At 32.0% G+C, this 22,009-nt stretch overlaps 1 protein-coding gene across 2 annotated transcripts in view; it reads right to left on the minus strand.

Moving 5' to 3' along the window:
• The window catches only part of TECRL (trans-2,3-enoyl-CoA reductase like), a 115,301-nt gene that overhangs the window by 50,532 nt on the left and 42,760 nt on the right, over positions 1 to 22,009 (minus strand). For both annotated transcript variants that reach the window (XM_072775216.1, XM_072775215.1), the window contains exons 3-4: positions 6,673 to 6,717; positions 4,737 to 4,840 (exon numbers count right to left, since the gene is read on the minus strand). In XM_072775216.1, the coding sequence (XP_072631317.1) occupies positions 4,737 to 4,840; positions 6,673 to 6,717 (149 nt within the window). The remainder of the gene's footprint in view (positions 1 to 4,736; positions 4,841 to 6,672; positions 6,718 to 22,009) is intronic.

The raw sequence follows: 22,009 nt of genomic DNA on the forward strand, positions 1-22,009 counted from the left end.
AGGATGGTGTTTGATTTTATTTCTTTTTTGAAATTGCAATTAACAGTTGAAAACAAAATAAATTGCATATTCACAGTTGTTGAAAATTACTGACAAAATAAAGTAGTGTCATCCTTAATCTTCTAATGATAGGTAAGCTAAAAATTATGAAAGCATTTCCCAACAGTAATATTACTTTGTACTGAATAAGAAATGTTAAAGTCAATATAATACTAAAAAAGGTTTCGTTTTATAAGTTAACCTTTATATAAATAATGCATAATGGAGAATTACATTTAGGTTATTCAAACCATTGTAATGAGATCAGCAAGAAAAATTGATCAAAATGTTTTTCAGGGTTCAAAGAGCTACTGAGTCATTGAGAGTTAGAAGATCAGGAGTTTTTAAACAGGACTCTAGAACAGTGATCGAATCTAGGATTTGAAGTCCGATAGCAACCTGGGAAGACTAAATCTTTTGAGGGCACCTGAGAATGGAGGGACAAAAATTGTTGGTTATCATCTTTCAAAGACAGAGATATCCTTCTAAAATCTCCAGAACTTGGGTTAAGACGTAGGAGAGTTACCCTCTAAGAGCCCTGATAAAGCACAAGTAGATCTGCCTGTATAGGTAATAAAAGTCAGCCTGAAAGCATTTGTCATCAACTGGATTAAGATGATCTGGACCAAATAATGCCATTAGTCCATCTGCAGGATGATAAATCAGTTTGAAAAGAGAGTAACATCATCTTAAGCTTCAAGTTATCCTTACAAGTTGTTTATATATATTTTCCTGCACTAGGTCAGAAATATAAAGGTATAAAGGTATAAAGGAGTAAAGACATTGTAATCAAATCCAAAGGAAACAGCAGACATTCAAAACAGATAAACTGAAGAACCACATGTCAGAATTATCAGACACATACATTTAAAAAATAATCTTTTATATATTCAAAGAAATAAAAAAACAAGGTTGAGAATTTCAGCAGATATGTGAAACATCAGACTAGAAAAATATGGAAATGTAATATGGATCCCAGGAGGAGAATGCAAAGAAAATAATGGAAAACAAAATGTGAAAAAGATTATGATAATTTTTCAAATTAAATATTTACGCTGAACAGTAGACTCAGATAACACTATAAACCAAAAGCAGGATAAATAGAAACATAATTGTAACTGTGTGCATCATAGTCAGACAGTGATAACCAAACAAAAGACAAATTTAATATGAGCCAGAGAAAAGACACATTGTAGTGGACTTTTCAACAGAAACATGGGAGTCAAAAATCAAATAATGAAGTTCTGTGAAGTGAAGACAAATATAACTGCCAATATGGAATTTTTTCTACAAAAAATTCTCCAAAAATGGTTAAATAAGTACATTTTAGGATGAACTGAGTTGAGAAAATCAATCAATGGCAGAACTAGAATAAATCAGTGAAGATATGTTCTCTAGGAAGAATGATAATAATCACAGATATAAGCTCAGGATTAGAAGGAATAATTAAATTGTAGTGAAAATGATAAATCTAAATAAATATTGGCCATATAAAATAATAGTAGCAGATTTTTACCTAAAAGTACCTAGAAAATTAAAATATACCACAACAGAAGATTAGGAAGAGATTAAATATCATAAAATCATTCAATTATCTATGAAGTATCTTCACCTCAGTAAACCTAAATTAAACAATTTCTATTAGTGTTTGATATTTTAAAGATGCACATTATAATCTATTGATCAATCAGTAGAGTTGGTAAGAAAGAAGATAAAGCTAAAATAACCAAGAGGCTAATAGAAAATAAAATATGAAAAAAAAGAAAAGAAAATATGGCAATTAATTCCAAATGGAGCAAGGAAAATAAAACAGAACAAAAGGATTGTTGGACACGGGAAACCAATTGAAAGAAAATATTAAGCTTAGGGATAAAATTAGATACTTCTTTACATTAAAAATAGACTATGATTAAAATGTAAAACATAAAAAAAAAATTAAACTATTAGAAGAAAACATAAGAGAAAACTCCCAGATCTAGAGCAAGGAAAAGGTTCTTACATAAGATAGCAAAGACAAAATCCTTAAACATTGGCAACTTATACTGCATTGAAATTGAAAACTTTTTGCAAGAAACAAACAAACCCATCTCATTAAGAGAATGAAAAGACAAGTAAAAACTGAGAGGAAATATTTGCAAAGAACTTATCATACAAAAGACTTTATCTAGAGTATAAAAGTTACTCTTAAAACTCAACAGTGTGTACAAAATAGATAAAAACTATGTTTGTACAAATACCTACACACAGATCGATAACAGCTTTATTTGTAATAGTAAAATACTGAAAGCAACCCAAATGTCTGTCAGTGGGTGAATGGATAAACTGCTACGATTGTACAACCAAATACTACTCACCAATACAAGGAACTGGCTATTGATACATGCAACAACCAGGATGAATCCTAAAGGCACTGTACTTAGAAAATTAAACATCAATCTCAAAAAACTAAACAAAACAAAAAACAAAAAACCTGTCAAATTCTATTTACAGCATTTGCCACATAACAAAATATAGAAATGAAGAACAGATTGGTGGTTGCCCCAGAATAGAGAAAAGAGTGTGCAAATATAGAAGGATAATATGAGACAGTTCCTTTGTGGGAATGGAACATTCTCTATCTGATTGTAGTGGTATATACTTGAATCTTTACAAGGGATAAATTGCATAAAACTATAGGCATACACAGGAGTGAACATAAAAATGGTGAAAAGTGAATTGGATCTTTAGTTAATAGGATCTAAATAACTAACCCTCTATTCTATTCAAGGAGGCAAAGATTTTCTCAATATTCTTTGACAGCACAATCTTATTTGATGAAAAATATTATTAAAATCTTAATTTAGACCTTGCTGAAGTGTTTGTCTCTAAAAAAACCAAAAAACAAAAATAAAAAACCCAACCTTGTGATATGCTTTTATTATCAAGCACATTTTAGCACATTTAGAAGCACATTTTAATATTTTATAAATGTACAAGAATGTGTGGTCAATATTGCTTTTATTGTATAATTTAGTAGATATAAAGTGGGTGCCATTGCAATGTAATGTGTGTATTTTTAGGAGTTAATAGGACTGACTCATTTGGAGCAAAAGATTGTGTGAAACATAGGGTTGACTTAAAAATATTCATCCTATTTCCAGAGTTCTCTTTGTCACCTAAATGACTTTCCTTTCAAATAAGCTATAATTTTCTCTACAATTGTCCTAGAATTCCACCTTAGCACTTTCTCTGCTCAGTGCTTATCCAAGTGATGCAGCTGGAATTTCTAATGAATTCACCATTAATGCCACTCATCCTGACAAAACTTCTATAGACAGAATTCCCCTTTCATCATAAATGTGGACAAAGCCTGTGAATATTTTAACCTTTGAAGATCAGAATCTGCTTGTCTAAAATCTTTGGTAGTAAAGGTCTGTTGATATCATATGTAAGTATTAAGCCTTTTCCTTACATAATGCATGCATTAATAGGTTGTTTTATAAATATTATATTTCACAAGGATTCAGAATATTCTGAACTCAGTTTTTTTGTGTAACAAATTAGTACTCAAAATCTCAACCAAGGAACTTTGAAACCCAAAGCAATGATTTAACCAATAACACTAAAATATAAATAATAATCTAAATACAAGAAGGTAATGTATATTAAAGAAGAAATCATCAGAAAATTAAAAGATTTGACAATATTTTAATAAATGCAAACTTTAATTGCTGTTATTTGAAAATTACATAATAATCAATAAATTGTCCTGTGTCTGCAATGATTTTAAAAATTGAATGCTTACAGGGAAAACTTAAAACACTGTGGATGATAATGCTGATTGTTAATGATGACAAAAAGGAAAACACCTATCTTAACATAGAAAATATTAAAAGTGCAATCACATCACAGATATGAACTAGAATGTTATCAGAAAAACTTTAAAATTCTAAAAAATATAAATAAAATAATTGAACAGTAGAATGATTGCACTATTCTTTGTATATCAGTCTCAAAATTATTTATCAAATTAACACTTTCACTGCCTGTCACTAAATATCACCTAGTTTTTCCTCTTACTTCTAAAGCTAAACCATCTATCTATTCCATTACTTATAGTTTATAATAGTTTAATGCTTGTGAACTAGTGTCCTTGTTAGTCCTTGTTAGTCTTGTTAGTCCTCCACGTCTTTTAATGTAGTCTTCCTACTTCTAATGCCATTGGATTCAGTTGCCATCACTTTGAAAGCTCCTTCTTCAAGAGCCAAAAGTATGCCACAACCACCTAATGCAAAGAAGTCTCAGTACTTCATTCTGATTTTCCAAAATCCTCTCCCTTTGCCTTAGAATATTTTTATTAAATATTCTATCTCCTTTTTTTTCCAATTTCAAGAGCCTTCATATTCCCAGGTTCCTAGAAGGAAAAGCTGAAGAAATACCATTTAACTAACAAAGCATAGGTTAAGCAGAAATAAGATTTTTAGATTGACATTTAAAAAAAAAAGGATTTATCCTCATTCTTCCATTTGTATATTTCCATTGCTCTAATACTTGTGTGAAGTTTTGGCCACTGTTCTCCCTAGACAGAATGGAAAATTTAAAATGCCATTCAGTATATTTTGTTTCATTATAAATTTACTTGATAAAAATTGTCCTGTCAACAAACTATTCCTATAAAAATGTGGGACATGTATATTGCACTTTAAATTGATACTTACTGTAATCCAACTGACTTGTCGACCCAGGTCTGTAAAATAGAGAGTGACAATGGAGGAAGCTGCAATGCTTTGAACGGTTATGTAGTCCTTCAAAAAAGGCCCACCTAAATAATAAGGAAAAGTATTTGAATACAATTTCAAGACATAGTGAATTTTTTTAAAGATTGATTGATTGATTGATTGATTGATTGATTTAAGACATAGAGAGAGAGAGAGGCAGAGACATAGGCAGAGGGAGAAGCAGGCTTCATGCAGGAAGCCCAATGTAGGACTCATTCCTGAAACCTCGGGATCACACCCTGGGCCAAAGGCAGACACTTAACTGCTGAGCCACCTAGGCGTCCCAAGACAGAGTGATTTTTAACAAACAATTTTTAATATGAAAAATTATGAATGCTAAGGATAAATACATAGAAATTGCAATGTATAATAAATATTTAAAGTGAAATGAAATGTTAACAAACCCATTTTATAAAATATCTAGCAATTTTTCAAATGTACAGTGATTTCCGACCTCTACCTAAACAAAGTGCAGACTACCACTAGCTACTATCCTGTAGTGTTCTAATAAAATGTAATATTAGATAATATCATAATCAAATATGATACAAGGTATTTTTAAAGTATAATTTGGGGTATTAGTAGACATTGATGTCAACCCTCTCTAAATTCTTTTATTATATGATAAATTATTTAGGGTGAATAAATTTGCAAGCACCCGCAGAGTGACATGATCTACATTTAAAAAGATCTTTATGAAAAATAAATAAATAAAAAGGTATTTATGATACTGTGTGGAAACTGAGAGGAAGGGAAGCAAGATTACTTAGGAAGAACTCAAAATTAATCAAGCAAGGGATTATTTAGATTGAGGTGGCACTAGTAGAAATGTTAAAAATATATCAGTTTCAAATATTTATTTTATTTTATTTATCTGAGACAGAGAGAGAGATATGAATGGGGGGAGAAGGGCAGAGGAAGAGAAAGAATGAGAAAGAGACTCCTTGCTGAGCAGGGAACCCAACATCAGGCTGGATCCCAGGATGCTGGGATCATGACCTAAGCCGAAGGCAGACACTTAACTGACTGAGCCACCCAGATGCCCGTCAAATATGTTTTGAACATAGAGTTGGTTCAACTTGAGAAGAGAATATTTCAGCGAAATAAAGACAGCTTCTAGATTTTTGGCCTGGGCACTTGCGTGCATTGTAATTCATTAACTGGCAGAGAAGACTGGGAAAGAAGCAGGATTTGGGGGTGGGAATTAAGATTTAAGTTTTTTGATATTTATTAGACATTGAAGTAGAAGCTGTCAAATAGGCAGTTGGGTAGCTGTGTCTGTAGATATCTGAAAGTCATTAATACTTAAAGCCATGCTGCTTGATGAGGTTATTTATACATTTTCTGAATGGAGAATAGGATTTGACAGCTTGAGAAACTTAAGGCTTAATATTGGATATAATATTCTCCCTAAAATACATTCATTTCTGCTCCTATTTAGCTCATTTATTCTGCTTTAAACTGAAAAGAAAAAAAAAGAAAAAGAAAAAGCAAGCAAGCAGGACCAAGGAAGGAAGGAAGGAAGAAGAAAGAAAGAAAAAAGAAAAGAAAGAAATTGCTGAGAAGTATCCCTGAGAACATATTAGAAGGTAGTGGAATGCCAGAATAAAGCAATAAACCTTTTAGAAACAGAAAAATGTTAGTTCAGATCCTGCCTCCAATGCACATGACAGTGGATGTGTGAAACTTAACTCCTTGAGACTAAAATTCCTCATGCATAAAAGTGAAGAACTAGCTTATAGGGAGAATCCATTGACATAATTGATTTAGAACACTTATTGCAATGCCTGTTATTTAGTAAGTGATAAATAGATAAAGTGATGACAGAAAAGGGATTCCAAATTATATAAATAGATCAGTGAAATTTGATTCTTACCTTGTTCTAGCTGCAGGCCAACTCGGGAAGGATACCAGTTTGGACCTATTCCATGAAAAATAATAGCATTTAAATACAACACAAGTGTAATACACCTTTTAAAGTTTACTAGTTTCTTTCAGTAGCTATCTTGTAGTGCAGTTGACAGGGTAATTCTAATTTAAAACTTTTGAGGTGCCTCCATACTATTTTCCAGAGTGGCTGCAGCAGTTTGCACTCCCAACAGTGCAAGAGGGTTCCCCCTTTCTCCACATCCTCTCTAACATCTGTTGTTTCTTGTCTTGTTAATTTTAGCCATTCTGACTGGTGCAGGGTGATATCATTATAGTTTTGATTTGTATTTCCTTGATGGTGAGTGATATTGAGTATCTTTTTATGTTAGTGGGACATCTGGATGTCTTCTTTGGAAAAAATATCTTTCATGTCTTCTGCCTATTTCTTAAATGAATTTTTAACTTTTGGGGTGTTAGTGGTGTAAGTTCCTTATATCTTTTGGATACTAACCCTTTATCAGAAATTATCATTTGCAAATATCTTCTTCCATTCTAAAGCCTGCCTTTTAGTTTCCCTTGCTGTGCAGAAGCTTCCTATCTTGATGTAGTCCCAATAGTTCATTTTTGTTTTTATTTCTCTTGCCTCAGGAGGGATATCTAATAAGTTACTATAGCTAATGTCAAGGAGGTTACTGCCTGTGTTCTCTTCTAAGATTTTTAAGGTTTCAGATCTCACATTTAGGTCTTTTACCATATGATCCAGCAATTGCACTACTAGGTATTTACCCAGATAATACAAAAATACTAATTCAAAGGGATACATGCACTCCAATGTTTATAGCAGCATTATCTACAACAGCTAAATTATGGAGACAGCTCAAGTGTCCATTAACTGATGAATAAATAAAGAAGTAGTATATATGTATAATGGAATATTATTCAGCCATAAAAAAGAATGAAACTTTGCCATTTGCAATGGTGTGGATGGAGGCAGAGAGTATCACATTAAGTGAAATAATTAATCAGAGAAAGACAAATACCGTATCATTTCACTCCTGTGTGGAGTTTAAGAAACAAAACAAATGACCATAGGGGTAAACAGAGAAAGGTAAACCAAGAAACGGACTCTTAACTACAGAGAACAAACTGATGGTTATCACAGGGGTGGTGAATGGATGGATGGGTTAAATAGGTGATGGGGATTAAGGAATGCACTTGTCATGAACACCAGGTGTTGTATATAAACACTGAATCACTCACCTGTACACCAGAAACTAATATTGCAATATATGTTAACTAAATGGAATTTATATAAAATTTTAAAAAAAATGAATAACCCAATTAAAAATAGGCAGAAGATATTAATAGATATCCACCTCCCCTCCCATAAGAAAACTAATACTTTCTATCGGAAGACAAATTCAATCATAGGAAGTTCATAAAGTAGTTATCTAGTGTCATAAATGGAGATAGTGGTTACTCTTGGCAGTGTGCTGATGAGCAGTAATGGATAGTTATGATGAGAGCTTTAGGGGTGGCAATTTTCTGTTTTTCAGTCTGAGAACTGACTACATCGATGTGTTCAATCTGTAGACAAGTACCAAGGTATATGATATAGGACTTGGACTTGTGCACTTTCTGTAAGTTATTCTTCAATACAATGCTTAAACACTTTCATTTAAAACTGAAGAACTTTGATCTCATTTTTTAAATATTAGCAATGGAAGTGGGTTATTTTCTTTATCCCAAGTAAAGCACGCTATTAGAATAATATGAGTTACTGACTTTTAATAATAATGAGCATATTGATCATAGCAGACTACCACTTTAGTATCTTCTTATGCTACCATTAGGAATAAATACATAGTTTACTAAAGAATTCTACCTGGATGAGGAAATCAAAATACATTTATCATACACAGCCATAAAAATAATTGGCTCAAAATTACCAGAATATAATTATTTTCTCTTAAAATGAAATCTATGTTATTATTTTAAAGTTTCTACTGAAAACTTAATTCTTAACCTTGATATCCAACACTAAGCCAATTAACTTGATTTATAATAAATTAAAAGAAGAGCATTGTCAAAGGAACATTCTGCATTGCTCTTAAGTTTTCAAAACATTACTTTTTAAAGTGTTAATAATAATGATAATAATATGGCATAACTAGACTACTGTAATAAATTCTCCCTAAATTTATTGCAAAAAGATAACTTATACATGAACATGATCATGGATAAATAGCTCATAAGTCAAAAACTATAATCATAAGTTTAAAACTATTTAGGATTATATTTAAACAAAATTCAGTAATAACATGACAAATGTGCAGGCACAAAATTAACTTTGACATTTGATGTTTTTAAATTATAAAATATGCAGGTAGGGATCCCTGTGTGGTGCAGCGGTTTGGCACCTGCCTTTGGCCCAGGGCGCGATCCTGGAGACCCGGGATCAAATCCCATATTGGGCTCCCGGTGCATGGAGCCTGCTTCTCCTTCTGCCTATGTCTCTGCCTCTCTCTCTCTCTCTCTGTGACTATCATAAATAAATAGAAATTTAAAAGAAAAAAGAAAAAAAAAGAAAATATGCAGGTAAAGACACTTTTTTGTTTTGTCTTTGTATTTACTAATAAAATTATTATTATTTATATAGCCATTGGTGGTTCTGGAATGTATATTAACAATAATTGCTGAAAGATATTTTAAAATAATTACTTTTATTACTCATAGTGAAAATCCACTGCCAAAGAGGAATATTATGCAAATACATACAATAGAGGTTTCTATATGTTTCTAATTTCTTTTAAAACTTTTATTTATTTATTTATTTGAGAGAGAGACAGAGATAGAGACAAAGAATAAGAATAGGGAGGAGAGGGAGAAGCAGACGCCTTCCCCTCACCCCCAGCAGGGAGACCAAAGTGGGGCTGATCCCAGGACCCTGGGATCATGATCTGAGCTGAAGGCAAATGATTAACCAACTGAGCCACCCAGGGAGACACTTACCAGACTAAGCCACCCAGGCATTTCAGATATGGGTATTGGAGAAAACACAAACATAATGAGAATCCATTCATATTGAATAGATAGTCATTGAGCACCTATGATGCCAATCTCTGTCAATTTTAATAATACCCATATGAGATACTGTTTGCAAAAGCACTTTTTGAGGCCTCCTTTGAGGGAAATGAAAAACTATCATTCTAAGCCCATAGAGCTGTCCATAAACTAGTGATTGAATACAGACTGAATCTACAATGATACATCAGAGAAATTAGAAGCTTTTACTTTTTGGGCAATCTATGTCCTTCCAATTCTCTCAACATGGATAAACTATGAATCTACTTATGAAATAAACTTGACATTTATAGGTTGTGACCCTTTAACGCTGTGTCCTATTGAAAAACAGTTATTAAGTTCCTATATAAAGCCTTAAAATTACTTTCAGTCACCTTCTCAAAGAGCAAAGAATAGATTTTCTGAAATGTTCTGTGCTTGTTGTGGAGAGTTAGAATAGGTTCAAAAAACGGCAGAAAAAAGATAAAGAATATATGCTTTATAAAGACTTTGTTAGCATGAATAAATAGTGTAAAAGATTATTTATATTGTGGAGTACACTGAAGTTAGACAAGTGTCTTATGGATGAAATATGACTACATAGGAGATCTAGTATATCTGCCAGACTCCAAAATTATCAAAACGCTGAACTTGACTTGTGTAACTTTTTTCATATTCTAAGCATGACTTACAGTTCTTTCCAGGCTAATTACAAGTGTTTATATCACTAAGGGATAACATTCTAAATGAGTAATATACATTGTTCAATAACTATGTAGTTCAGTATGTAATTCAAATATATTTATTTTAATAAGGTAGTATTTTCCAAACTATTGGCTGTGACCCATTAGTAAATTGAAAAATAGAATTAGTGTTTTATTCATAGCATTACATAAAGAAATACAATAGAATAAAGTGGAATAAGTAGAGATGGATCATCATGACACTGTAATACATTGGAGTAAATTCTAGATAGAGTAAGTACTGTTTCTAGAACTTCATTCAATAGTTTAAGTTGCATAAATATAGTGTATATTTATAAAACCATTAAGAAATAACCATTTCTTACTCTGAATCACAGTCAAAATGTTTTGAAATCACGAATCTAAAAGATGTATATTTCATTTTCTTTAATTTCTATTTGTGTAGAGCTTTCAGATAAAAATGGAACTAGTGATTGAATTAAATCCCATAAGACTAAACAGATTCAAAGGATATGATTATTTTACTACTTCAAAAATATTTTTTTAATTTGCATTATTAAGGAAGAAAAACAATAATAAAAGTTATATTGTATATAAATCATCTAAAATAAGGATGCCTGGGTGGCTCAGCAGTTGAGCATCTGCCTTTGGCTCCAGATGTGATCCCGTGGTCCTGGGATTGAGTCCCACACTAAGCTCCCTTCGTGGAGCCTGCTTCTCCATCTGCCTACACCTCTGCCTCCGTCTCTCTGTGTCTCTCATGAATAAATAAATAAAATCTTTAAAAAATAATAAATCAGCTAAAATATATCATCAGCCATATTCAGTCAAATACATGTGTCAGATGCCTGCCCTGCTTTTTTTTAATATAAGAAAACATTAGTTGCCATTTTATTATGATCAAAATTCCTCCTATTGAATTTTGGTCAACATTATAAAAATAAACTACTTATATTTCCAGAGTTACAATCTAAAAATTGGTTATAGATATGTGAAATGTATTCTTGATCTTCTAGTGGCATCCACTCTATCTTTGTGTAGGTGAAAATATAGAGCATGACATAGTTTGTAAGATGTTAAAAATGATTATTGATAGCTCTTGATTACAGATGATATTAAATATTTAATTGAAACCTATGTTCATATTATTGCTGAAAGAAGAGAAATTTAGAAAAAAGAAAAAAACTACTGGAGGAATATTTCAGAAATAGTAAGTATCCTTCATGACCTAGAACACTTATGCCCTCACTATGACTATAGGTAACACTTGCTCCTTACTCCTACCTTTTCTTGATTTCACCAATCCCACTGGAAAGAATAAGTTCTGAGAGAAGTTAAGGATTAAAGAAAGTTAATAATATGATGGAACCTCCATAGTGAACCATAAAGACTTCTGTGAATAAATAAAGTGATCAGTTTTTGTTGTTTACATCCTGGGTTCTTTGTGGCTGGTGTTGTGAGATAATATAAAAATAAATGGAAACAATATAGTCCCAAGAAGTATGCTATATAGAGCTGGCTCTGTTTAAGTGTTTAGTGGAAGAAAAATGAAATTCTATAAGCTTCCACATGGCTCAGTTTTATTCCTCAAGGTTCCAGAAATGGATGTAGAAGAAAATTAGCAAATTTGTCTGGCCTGTTCACTGTGGCTTGTCACTAAACGCAAATGTAGCAATCAAGGCTAATCTTGGAGATGACAGTTCCAGAGAGTTAGAAGCAATGAAGCCTTATTTTCTAAATGACCGATAAATACAAGATAGGAAATTGATCCTAAATGTTCTGAAAATTAACAATGATACCTGTCAAAAAAAAGAAAAAAAAAAAAAACCCTTAGATAATAAGCCTCAAAAAAAGGTAGCATTTTTTTTAGGTAATCTCTGTGCTCAATGTGGGGCTTGAATTCACAACCCTGAGATCAACAGTCACATGCTATACCAACCAAGTCAGCCAGTACTCTAAGAAAACATAGTATTATAAAATAAAGCATATCAACTGTTATTTCTGATAACCCACTTGAAAGAAAAAGTAAATTATATGTGTATGTAAGTATTACAGTATATAATATATAACATCATATATTTATATTTGTATAATTTATCTTGGTTTATATACAAAGAGGCTTATCTGATGAAATACCACATAAAATTTATAGAAATCAAATTGATAAGCAACTCATCTTTAGTAATAAAAAAAAAAATTATGGAATGATAGTGTAGACAATTAGACCAGGCAAAAGAGAGAATTAGTCAGTTGGAAGATGGACCAGAGGATATCACTAAGAAAGTAGAAACATGAAAGGATTAATATGAAAAGTGGATTAAAAAGAAAAATAGGGGCAAAAACTGAACAATACATTAGGCATATCCAAACATAACCAAAAATATGTATTAATTGCAATGGTAAACTATATATTCTTCCCCATACATCCAATTGAGGACAACTAGAAAAGTATGGCAAAATATTTTCTCAAAATCTCCACAGAGTAATTTAAAAAATGGAAGAATTATTAATCCAAGCTCTGGCAGGAGGGGAAGCCCAGAAAGCTGAGTCCACCAACAGGAGCCACAATCACCTAGGGATATTTTCTTGTATTGGAAGAAAGAGCTGAGCAGGTCTTTTCACAGTTTCACAAGCTTTTGGGAACAGAAAAACAGGTTTTATGCCTAGTTGAGAAGTATAAGCCCTTGTAAAAGCCCAATATCTTAATTGATATTATAAAATAAGGGCAAATCAGAAATAAGCCTGTTCTGACAGGAAATGAAGCTGAATTTTGAATCATCTCAATCCCTGTTTGGATTCAAGTGATCTGTAATCTCCACAGTTCAGCTCTCCTGCCCAAAGAAGCAAAAGTAAGTAATCTCTGGAGACAGAAAACTTCATTTAGAGTCTTTGATTATCTTTAAATGTTTTCATATTTTTCAAATTTTCATGGATGGCAATTAAACTGAAAGTATATTTTTAAATGGCAGCAATAAAAGATATTGGTCAAATAACTTCTAAATGGAATATCTTTAAAGAAAACATAAAGACATTACTAGAGTGAGAAATCTCACATTCAGTAGACCCTTTCTGTCTGTTAGTAGATGAACATCTAAATAATTGGCTTTTAGAAAGATAAACTAATTCTAAGACTAAGAGATAAGGTTAATTAAATAATATTGAGCAAAGGAACTGGCATATATGTGGATATCTCTATGTAAAATAGCAGAGTATATATATATATATATATAACTCATTTATATAAAATAATATAGGTAACAGTAATATATATGCATATATGAAACAAAATATTGGATAACAATAACATATAAATGGAAAGCACCCCCAAAAATGGAAAGCACTATTTGGACTTAAAACATTCTAAATACCTTGGATTATTTAAGAAGAATGAAAAAACATTGATCAATCTCAGATTTTGATGAAAATATTTTTCTTATTTATTTATTTTTTAGCAAAGGAGAGGGAGAGGCAGAAGGAGAAATAGGAACTTAAGAAGCCTCCACACCCAATGCAGAACCTGATGTGGGACCCAATCTCATGACCCTAAGATCATGGCCTGAGCCAAAATCAAGAGTCAGATGCTTAGCCAGTTGAGATACCCATCCACCTCAAAAGATTTATTTTTATAAAATTTTGAATGGTTTATTAGTAAAATTTCATATTTCTATTAAGTCAAACTTTTTCTAAATATCTTCCACATATATATCCAAAGTATACAACTCTCCCTTTTCCTCTCAGACAAAAGATGTGCTCTGATTGCAAAGTTCTCATATGTACAAAATAAAATCAAAGTAGAGGAGATATCAACCAAGTAATGGAATGCTGAATTGGAAACATGATGTCAGGACAGAATGTTCTATGCACTTTGCTTTATCATTTTGGTTATATTGTTTTATTAATTAGTACTGCTATAGTCTTTCCAAACACTAGAATCCTGTAAGCAAGCCCGAACAAAAGGGCAGACAAATGAATTGCTTCCCTTTTTAAAAGAAATAAATATCAAATATATTACGCAAAACTCCTTATGTACTAAAATACTGGCCACTGATTTAATATTGTCAAATCAGTTTTCCTATTACAGACGATTCATTCAGAACAGTACTTCACTAGAACTAAATGGACCATTCTCTTCCTTGTAAACCATTTATTTGCAGTCTTATAAATGCCACCTACATAATTAAGTGATCAAGCTAAAATAGAATCAAGGAACCCAGTAAGATATGATCTGTATGATAGTGTTTATGTATCTGAAAAATAAAAGAACCATTTCCTATCTCATCCCAACAACAACAAGATTAACACTAAAACCAGCAACAACCGTGTATATAATTTTGCTGACCTTGAAAAGAAAATGCATCTGCTAAAGAATTTGCCATTATGAAGTGCTCAAATAAGAAAGACAGAGTGCTATCACACTGTATAATCAGCAATCACAAAGCAAGGCTTCTGCAGGAAAGCAGACATGGTTCTAAAAATGGAAAATTTTAAAGCTGCATAAAAACTATTCAGAATTATGAAGGAGCATGAAAGCAAGAGGCATAAAGTAACAAGCCAATTTCACAGTAAATACAAAGTATAAAGTAAGAAAAATGTGAGAGAAGAGCACACAGAGTATAAGCAGACTTTATCCTTCACTGGCTTAAATTTATAACTAGTTTGTTCACCAAATTATCCACCATACTTCTAAGAAATTACCTGGATTGATCATCACTCCCATATTCCCATTTATATTGGACACCATTAGCTGTCAAGTCTCCCACAGTATCTATCAGCACAATGACATTTCTCCCAAATTTGCTTTGCACAATCACTATTCAGACCTGATCACACACCTCTCTATGCCTTCTAATACTCCCCAAATGCACTTGAGGACACTCATAGTCTATCAACAGCAAAAACTTCTAAATGATCAATTTCCCCTCAATAGAATGATCTTCCCTCAATAGAAAACTTCTCTGCATTATTTCAACTAAATAGTTATTCTTCACACTAAACCCTTCCAATGGTGGGCAAGAAAATGTGTTAGGAATCCTTGCTATTAAATGCTGCTTCCAAAACACTTTCTTCCATTTTCCTTGTGGATTTCATATCATCAAATTTTACTATCTAATTTTATTTCTTCTTGTTGCCATCTTTGGTGGACTGGTCCTTCCACTTAAAACCTTTAACATAGAACATACTCTCCATCACTACTCCTTTATCATTGTTAGTGATTTTAATATAACATTAATTTCTGGGGCTCCTGGGTGGCTCAGTCGGTTAAGCTTCTGCCTTCAGCTTAAGTCATGATCCCAGGGTCCTGAGATTGAGGCCCCAAGAGGGGCTCTCTGCTCAAAAGGAAGCTTGTTTTTCCCTCTCCCTCTGCCATTCCCCCTTCTTGTGCTCTCTGACTCTCTCTCTCTCAAATAAAATCTTAAAAAAAAAAAACATTAATTTCCTGCCTTTTAGTTTCTCGATCTACTCAAATCCAAAGATTTTCTATTTACTCTCTCATTATTTCCCAGAGTCTTATGCTCACTACTCCTAAACATAAATTTCAAACATCTTGTTTTCTCATCATAGCCATCTCTCCTTCCTACTTAACTGCTATTTCTAACTAAAATATTCATTGATTCTTCAAGTATTTTCCAACAATTATCATAATATTATCATTATTTTTCCCACATGTTCATTGTCTCTAGGCTCAATTCCAAAGTCTATAGCTGCAATGACACTCCTTAATCAATGATTAACTACTTTTAACTAGTTTCCTTCTGTCTCACTACTTGGCAAACACTAAGCAGTTTTACTCAACTGTTTAGTTCTCTGTATCTATATCTGAGTTCCTAGATGATTCCTATACAGAGAGAATCTCCCTGATGCTATCTGACCCCAGTATTGCTTCCCAGTTACTACTACTAACTGTCTTATTTTAGGCAAGTTACCTCTATGAATCTTATTTTTCTCATCTGTTAAGAAAAAAAAAATATAACAAAGGTATCTAACTATTAGGGATGTTGTGAGTATTAAGTGAGATAATATTTGCAAAGTACGCAAAACTACTAAGAACTAATTTAAATGTGTGATTAACTTTAATTTTTAAAACAAAGCACAGAAAATCATTTGTGTAGATACAAGATTTTCTAACAAATGATACATACATTCTTGAAACATGTCTTCTACAAAATCATACTGTGAAAATAATGGGTTATGAAAAGTAGTTAAGGGCATAATATTTAAAATCTGTACAACCCTGTATTGTGACCACTAAGAGAAACCAGAAATAATTTATAATAAAAATACCAAAACAATTGAAAAGGTGTTTAAATGAAAAATAAATATAAATACATAGCAGAAAATATGAGGCTTTACCTTTTTTTAATAAAGCAAAGAGAAGTTGATGGAATTGTGTGTAAGTAATATTTGTAACAGCAGAAGAACAATGATAAGGAAAAAATAGACAATCCACACTTCTAAGACAGCACATGGGCAGTTGAGCCTGGTAAGAAATAGATATTGTGATATAGTATCTATTCATCTGCAAAGTGATGTGTTCATGTTACGTACTCTGCATTTAACTATCGTTCCTTGGTCCCTCAAAATGATACTATGCTTAGAAAAAAAATGCATATGAGCAATTCAAAATTCCACATTAGGCTAATATTATCCTCCTATTTATCAGTCATATATGAACTGATTATTGTCATAGAAATAAACATAGCAATTAAATAATCAAGTAAGAATAATGTCATAGTCATAGTCAAAATACAGTTGTTATCTAGGAACAATACCAAGAGAACGTTCCCCACCCTACCTTTCATATTATCTATTAAATAGATTTTTCTTTGCTGCTACCAAGGAACACACAAATACATATAAAATATGAAAAAATTATGATGGCCTTATATACCATGAGGAGCTTGAACTTGATGTTGGAAGGATAAGTACAGATAAGATACTAGAGCCAACCAATGTGTGAGACAGTGTATCCAAAAGACTATTATTAATATCTACATGAAAAATTAGTATCTACATGAACTGTGGCTATGAGTAGATAATGTGCAGATTTCAGATATGCCAATGGTACAGAATTGGCATTTATCCTTAGCAGTCAATTATTTAATAATTAGAGACGCTTTTCAGAAAACCATATTTCAACACCCAATCCAAGGATTTCTACACAGTCACACACACTTAAGCACATGCACACTTAGTTGCTCTTATCATTGAGATATTTCATTTATTTCAGGGCTCGGCAAGTTTACATTAAGTTGCCATTTCCCAAACCCAGTAGCTTCAAATATAAACAGAATGCCTAGGATGCATATGGTTTCTCATTATTAGATTGTGACAAATGCTGAAAAATTCAAAAACAGTTTTCAGCAGAGGCAGATAAACAATTGACAAATTTAAAATCTTTTGTGTAATAAACCCTGGGTATTTTTATGGCAATTTTACACTGCAAACTAATTCAGTATGAACTGCATTCATTATATATTGTCCGAAGAACTACTTTATTTTAGTTTTCACCAGTTCTTGGAATATGAGAAAAAACCTTGAATGTTTCCAGACTGAATCTATTCTCTCAGCTTTGTGTGTCAAAACTCTAATGAATCTGCTTAAGTCTGAAAAAGGTACAATATACTGATATGCTATTTTGGTGGTTTATGCAGCTGAAAGTTCTGGGAAAGAGACAGTTTTAATTTCATTCATTCATTAGTGTTAATTTCTAAACCATGGGAACTGTTTAGAGTACAAAAAAAGGAGAAAATGTAGAATTAAATGGAAGAATGTTGAAGATAGAACCTTGGAAATACTAGCTTTTAGGAAATGAAAGAATGGGGCAGCCCACGTGGCTCAGCGGTTTAGTGCCACCTTCAGCCCAGGGCCCATCCCGGAGACCCAGGATCGAATCCCACGTCAGGCTCCCTGCTTGGTGCCTGCTTCTTCCTCTGTCTGTGTCTGTGAGAATTATTCATTCTCATGAATAAATAAATAAAAATCTTTAAGAAAGAAATGAAAGAATGATGAGAAGTCCTCAAAAAGTCTGAGAATGAATGGTCAGAGAGACGACAAAGAAATTCTTAGAATCAAGTGGACAGAATAAGAGTCAAACGAACAAAAGGAGTCAGAGTGGTATACCAAGTCAAATGCAATTGAGAGTTCAGGTTACACATGACCAAAAATGATCCATTTTCCTAACAAAAGGGAAATGGCCAGTGACCCTAGAAAGGTATTTGGAGGGATGCTTGGGAAGCTCAGTGGTTGAACGTCTGTCTTTGGCTCAGGTCATGATCCTGGGGTCCTGGAATCGAGTCCCACATGGGTTCCCTGCATGGATCCTGCTTCTCCCTCTGCCTGTGTCTCTGTCTCTCTCTGTGTGTCTTTCATGAATGAATGAATGAATGAATCAATCAATCAATCAATCAATCAATCTCTTAAAAAAAAGAAAAAGATAAAGGTCTTTGGCATGCTGGCAAAGGAAAGTGTTTTGAAGTGAGTGCTGAGTGATGGAGAAAGGAAGAGTGACAGTATTGTTCTAAGTAGTTTGTAAACTGGGAAATTTTTGATGAAATATTTTTTAGGAAGCTTTTCAAGATATAGAAAAAAAATAAGACTTAACGGAGTAAATCTTCTAAGGATTTGGAGAGAGAATTGACCAGTAGAGCTAAAAGTCTGATATGAATGAATTTATAAGAGAGCAGTTTAGATAATGTACAAAATAGTTTTAAGCTAGAGATTGACATGAATCAACCAATAGGAGCTCAGTTTAGATAAAGTATAAAATAAAATTTAAGCTAGATGATAGAAGAAAAGTAGTGTTCTACAGACTATATCTCTCTGAGTTCCAAAAACTAGGAGCCCCAGGACAAAAGAGTGAGATGTTTAGAATGGTAGATGGACAAGTTGTTTGTTTGGTTTCAAATATTAAAATTCAATTATAATTAATGTTAAATCACCTGCTGTGGATAAGTGGTAAGTAGCTAAAGCAGAGTGGAAGTGAAAATTCCAGGAAAAGCAAATAGTTTTGACATTAGCATATTAGACTCTTATTATTTTAAATGTAATTTTCAAAGTAATGCCAGGGCTTAAAATGAAAGGGAAATCTAATAGGCAGAATTTGTTAGATCCCTCAAAGAAAATAAAGTTTGGGTAGTAGAAAGAGTTTGAGTAGGTAAGTACAAAACAAAGAATACATAGTAATATACTAGAATGACATGAATCTTGTAGTAGGTAGAGATTTTATGTGAGAGAAAACTTTATGACTTAAATTTGAAAGTAAAGTAGATAAAACATGTACTGTGGATTGTAACAAAATATATAGATTTCACTTGCTAAACATTTGGTCAACCTCAAAATGATACTATAAAAATATCTAAAATATTCTTCCTACAGTAAATCTTTGTGTTTTTTTTTTCACATTATTTAGGTACATCTTGAAAATTATTGACATTAAGATTTTAGACTCATAAGATGCTATAAAAGGGAATTTAGATAATCTATTGTCAAGAACATAAATCTATAATGAGTTTTGATATGTTAATAAAAATAAAAAATTATTATTTTTTATTTTTATTATATAAAATATATTTCAATATATATATGTTAATAAAAATAAAAAATTTCAAAAAATTGTTTGGAGTTTCTGAAAATGTTTTTCTATAGTGAAGAATGTTAGCCAGAAAGACTGCTTTCTTCATATAGATGCATTTGATAATTTTTTAAAAACAAACTTTAGATCATCTCTGTGCTTTCTCAGCTCTATAGTAGAAACAGTAAATATTTTAACTAAATATAGTTTATGACAATTCCTTGGCATATAATCACACACACATACACACACACACACACACACACACACCTGAGGTCTCCATACTAAAATGCACATAGTGCATTAGCACGTACTACCACCCTATTATCATTTAGATGATACTGTAACTAAAAGCTTTGTCAATGTAGATTTAGTCTAAGAATATTTTACTCTAACTCATTTTAAGAAAGAATTAGTATGCACTAAAGTAACTGGTGGAAAGATGAGAGTGCTATGCAGGATCATATCTGGTAATTACTGGAAAATGAAATATAACAGTATTATAGAAATGTTTAGATTATAATACACGCAAAAATATCGCATCCCTGACAATGTAATTCAAGCTTATAGACCCTAAACAATATATGAAAGAGGTATCAAGAAGTTATCTAATCAAAATTATCAATGAAATAATGGAGAAATAATAATACCAAATAAATAATGTAGAAATAATACCCTAGCATTTAGATACTGTTTTGTTAAAAACTGAAGCACATAATAAAAATAAATCTGAAAGACATAAAATAGTTATATAAATTCATGAATAATAATATGATTAGAATTTAAAATCATAACAATAAAATATAATTAAAATGGTGAGAATTCAGCACTCCATCCCTTATTCCAGGATAAATTATGAATAGTTTTTTTTTTTAATTTTATTTATTTATTCATGAGAAACACACACAGAGAGGCAGAGACACAGGCAGAGGGAGGAACAGGGCCATCCCAGGTCTCCAGGATCACGCCTTGGACTGAAGGCGGTGCTAAACCACTGAGCTACTGGGGCTGCCCAAATTATGGATCCTTTTTAAAAAGTTATGTGAATAATAAAACTATAACTTACAAGTGTGAGAGTAATCGATATCTCTAAAGATTAGAGGATGAAAATAATATTTCTGAATAAGCTATTCAAAAAGGAAAAATAAAATAATGAATTTGAATCTGTAAAAATGATTTTTTCTAGCAAAAATGGGGAAAAGTGTTTATGTCCTATATGCTAATTGATAAAGATCTCCTATTTTATTAAGACACCAAAAACATCCAAGTAAACAAAGATATGGGTGAAGACCATGAACAGATAATTTCATATCAAACAAGAAAAAAATTAATTCACCAGTGATTCAATAAATGATTTTTTTCTCATACATCAATTATCAAAGCTTATGAACTTATTAATATCCAGTGCCGTTGAGGAAAGGGAAGAAAGATTCTGAAGTACTCTTTAAGTCTGTAAACTAGGAGAGAAAATTTGGCAATATACATTAGGATTTCAAATGAGCTTATTTTTTATAATAGCACTTTTTTCTGTTATTATTTTTACAAATACACCTAAGGAAGTTCACAAGCATGAATTATTCTGGTCAATATTTTGAGGCATGGTACATGTTAAATGTTCAATAAATATTTTCAGCATTCAACAAATATTGTTGAGTAGATAAGCATATTCCTTTATTATAGAATAATCAGAATGTGTATCCAGAAAATATGTATCACCCATCCAAGCAAAAGTATAATATATCTCTAGTGATGTAGATTAAAATATATTTACACAATAATATATCTATATGTCTATTTATTATTTTATTATAGGGCAAAGCTATTGTTATCTTGCAAAATAATCTCATTTATTGAATCTGATGCTCTGCCAACAAAGTACATGCATATCAAACAAAAAAATCATATATGAAAATGAGATATTTGTGGGGTGCCTGGGTGGCCAAGTCAGGTAAGCATCTATCTTCTGCTCAGATTATGATCCCAGGGAATCATGAGGAGCCTGCCTC

Source organism: Canis lupus, chromosome 14 (assembly GCF_048164855.1).
Source record: "Canis lupus baileyi chromosome 14, mCanLup2.hap1, whole genome shotgun sequence".
Taxonomy (NCBI): Eukaryota; Metazoa; Chordata; class Mammalia; order Carnivora; family Canidae; genus Canis; species Canis lupus.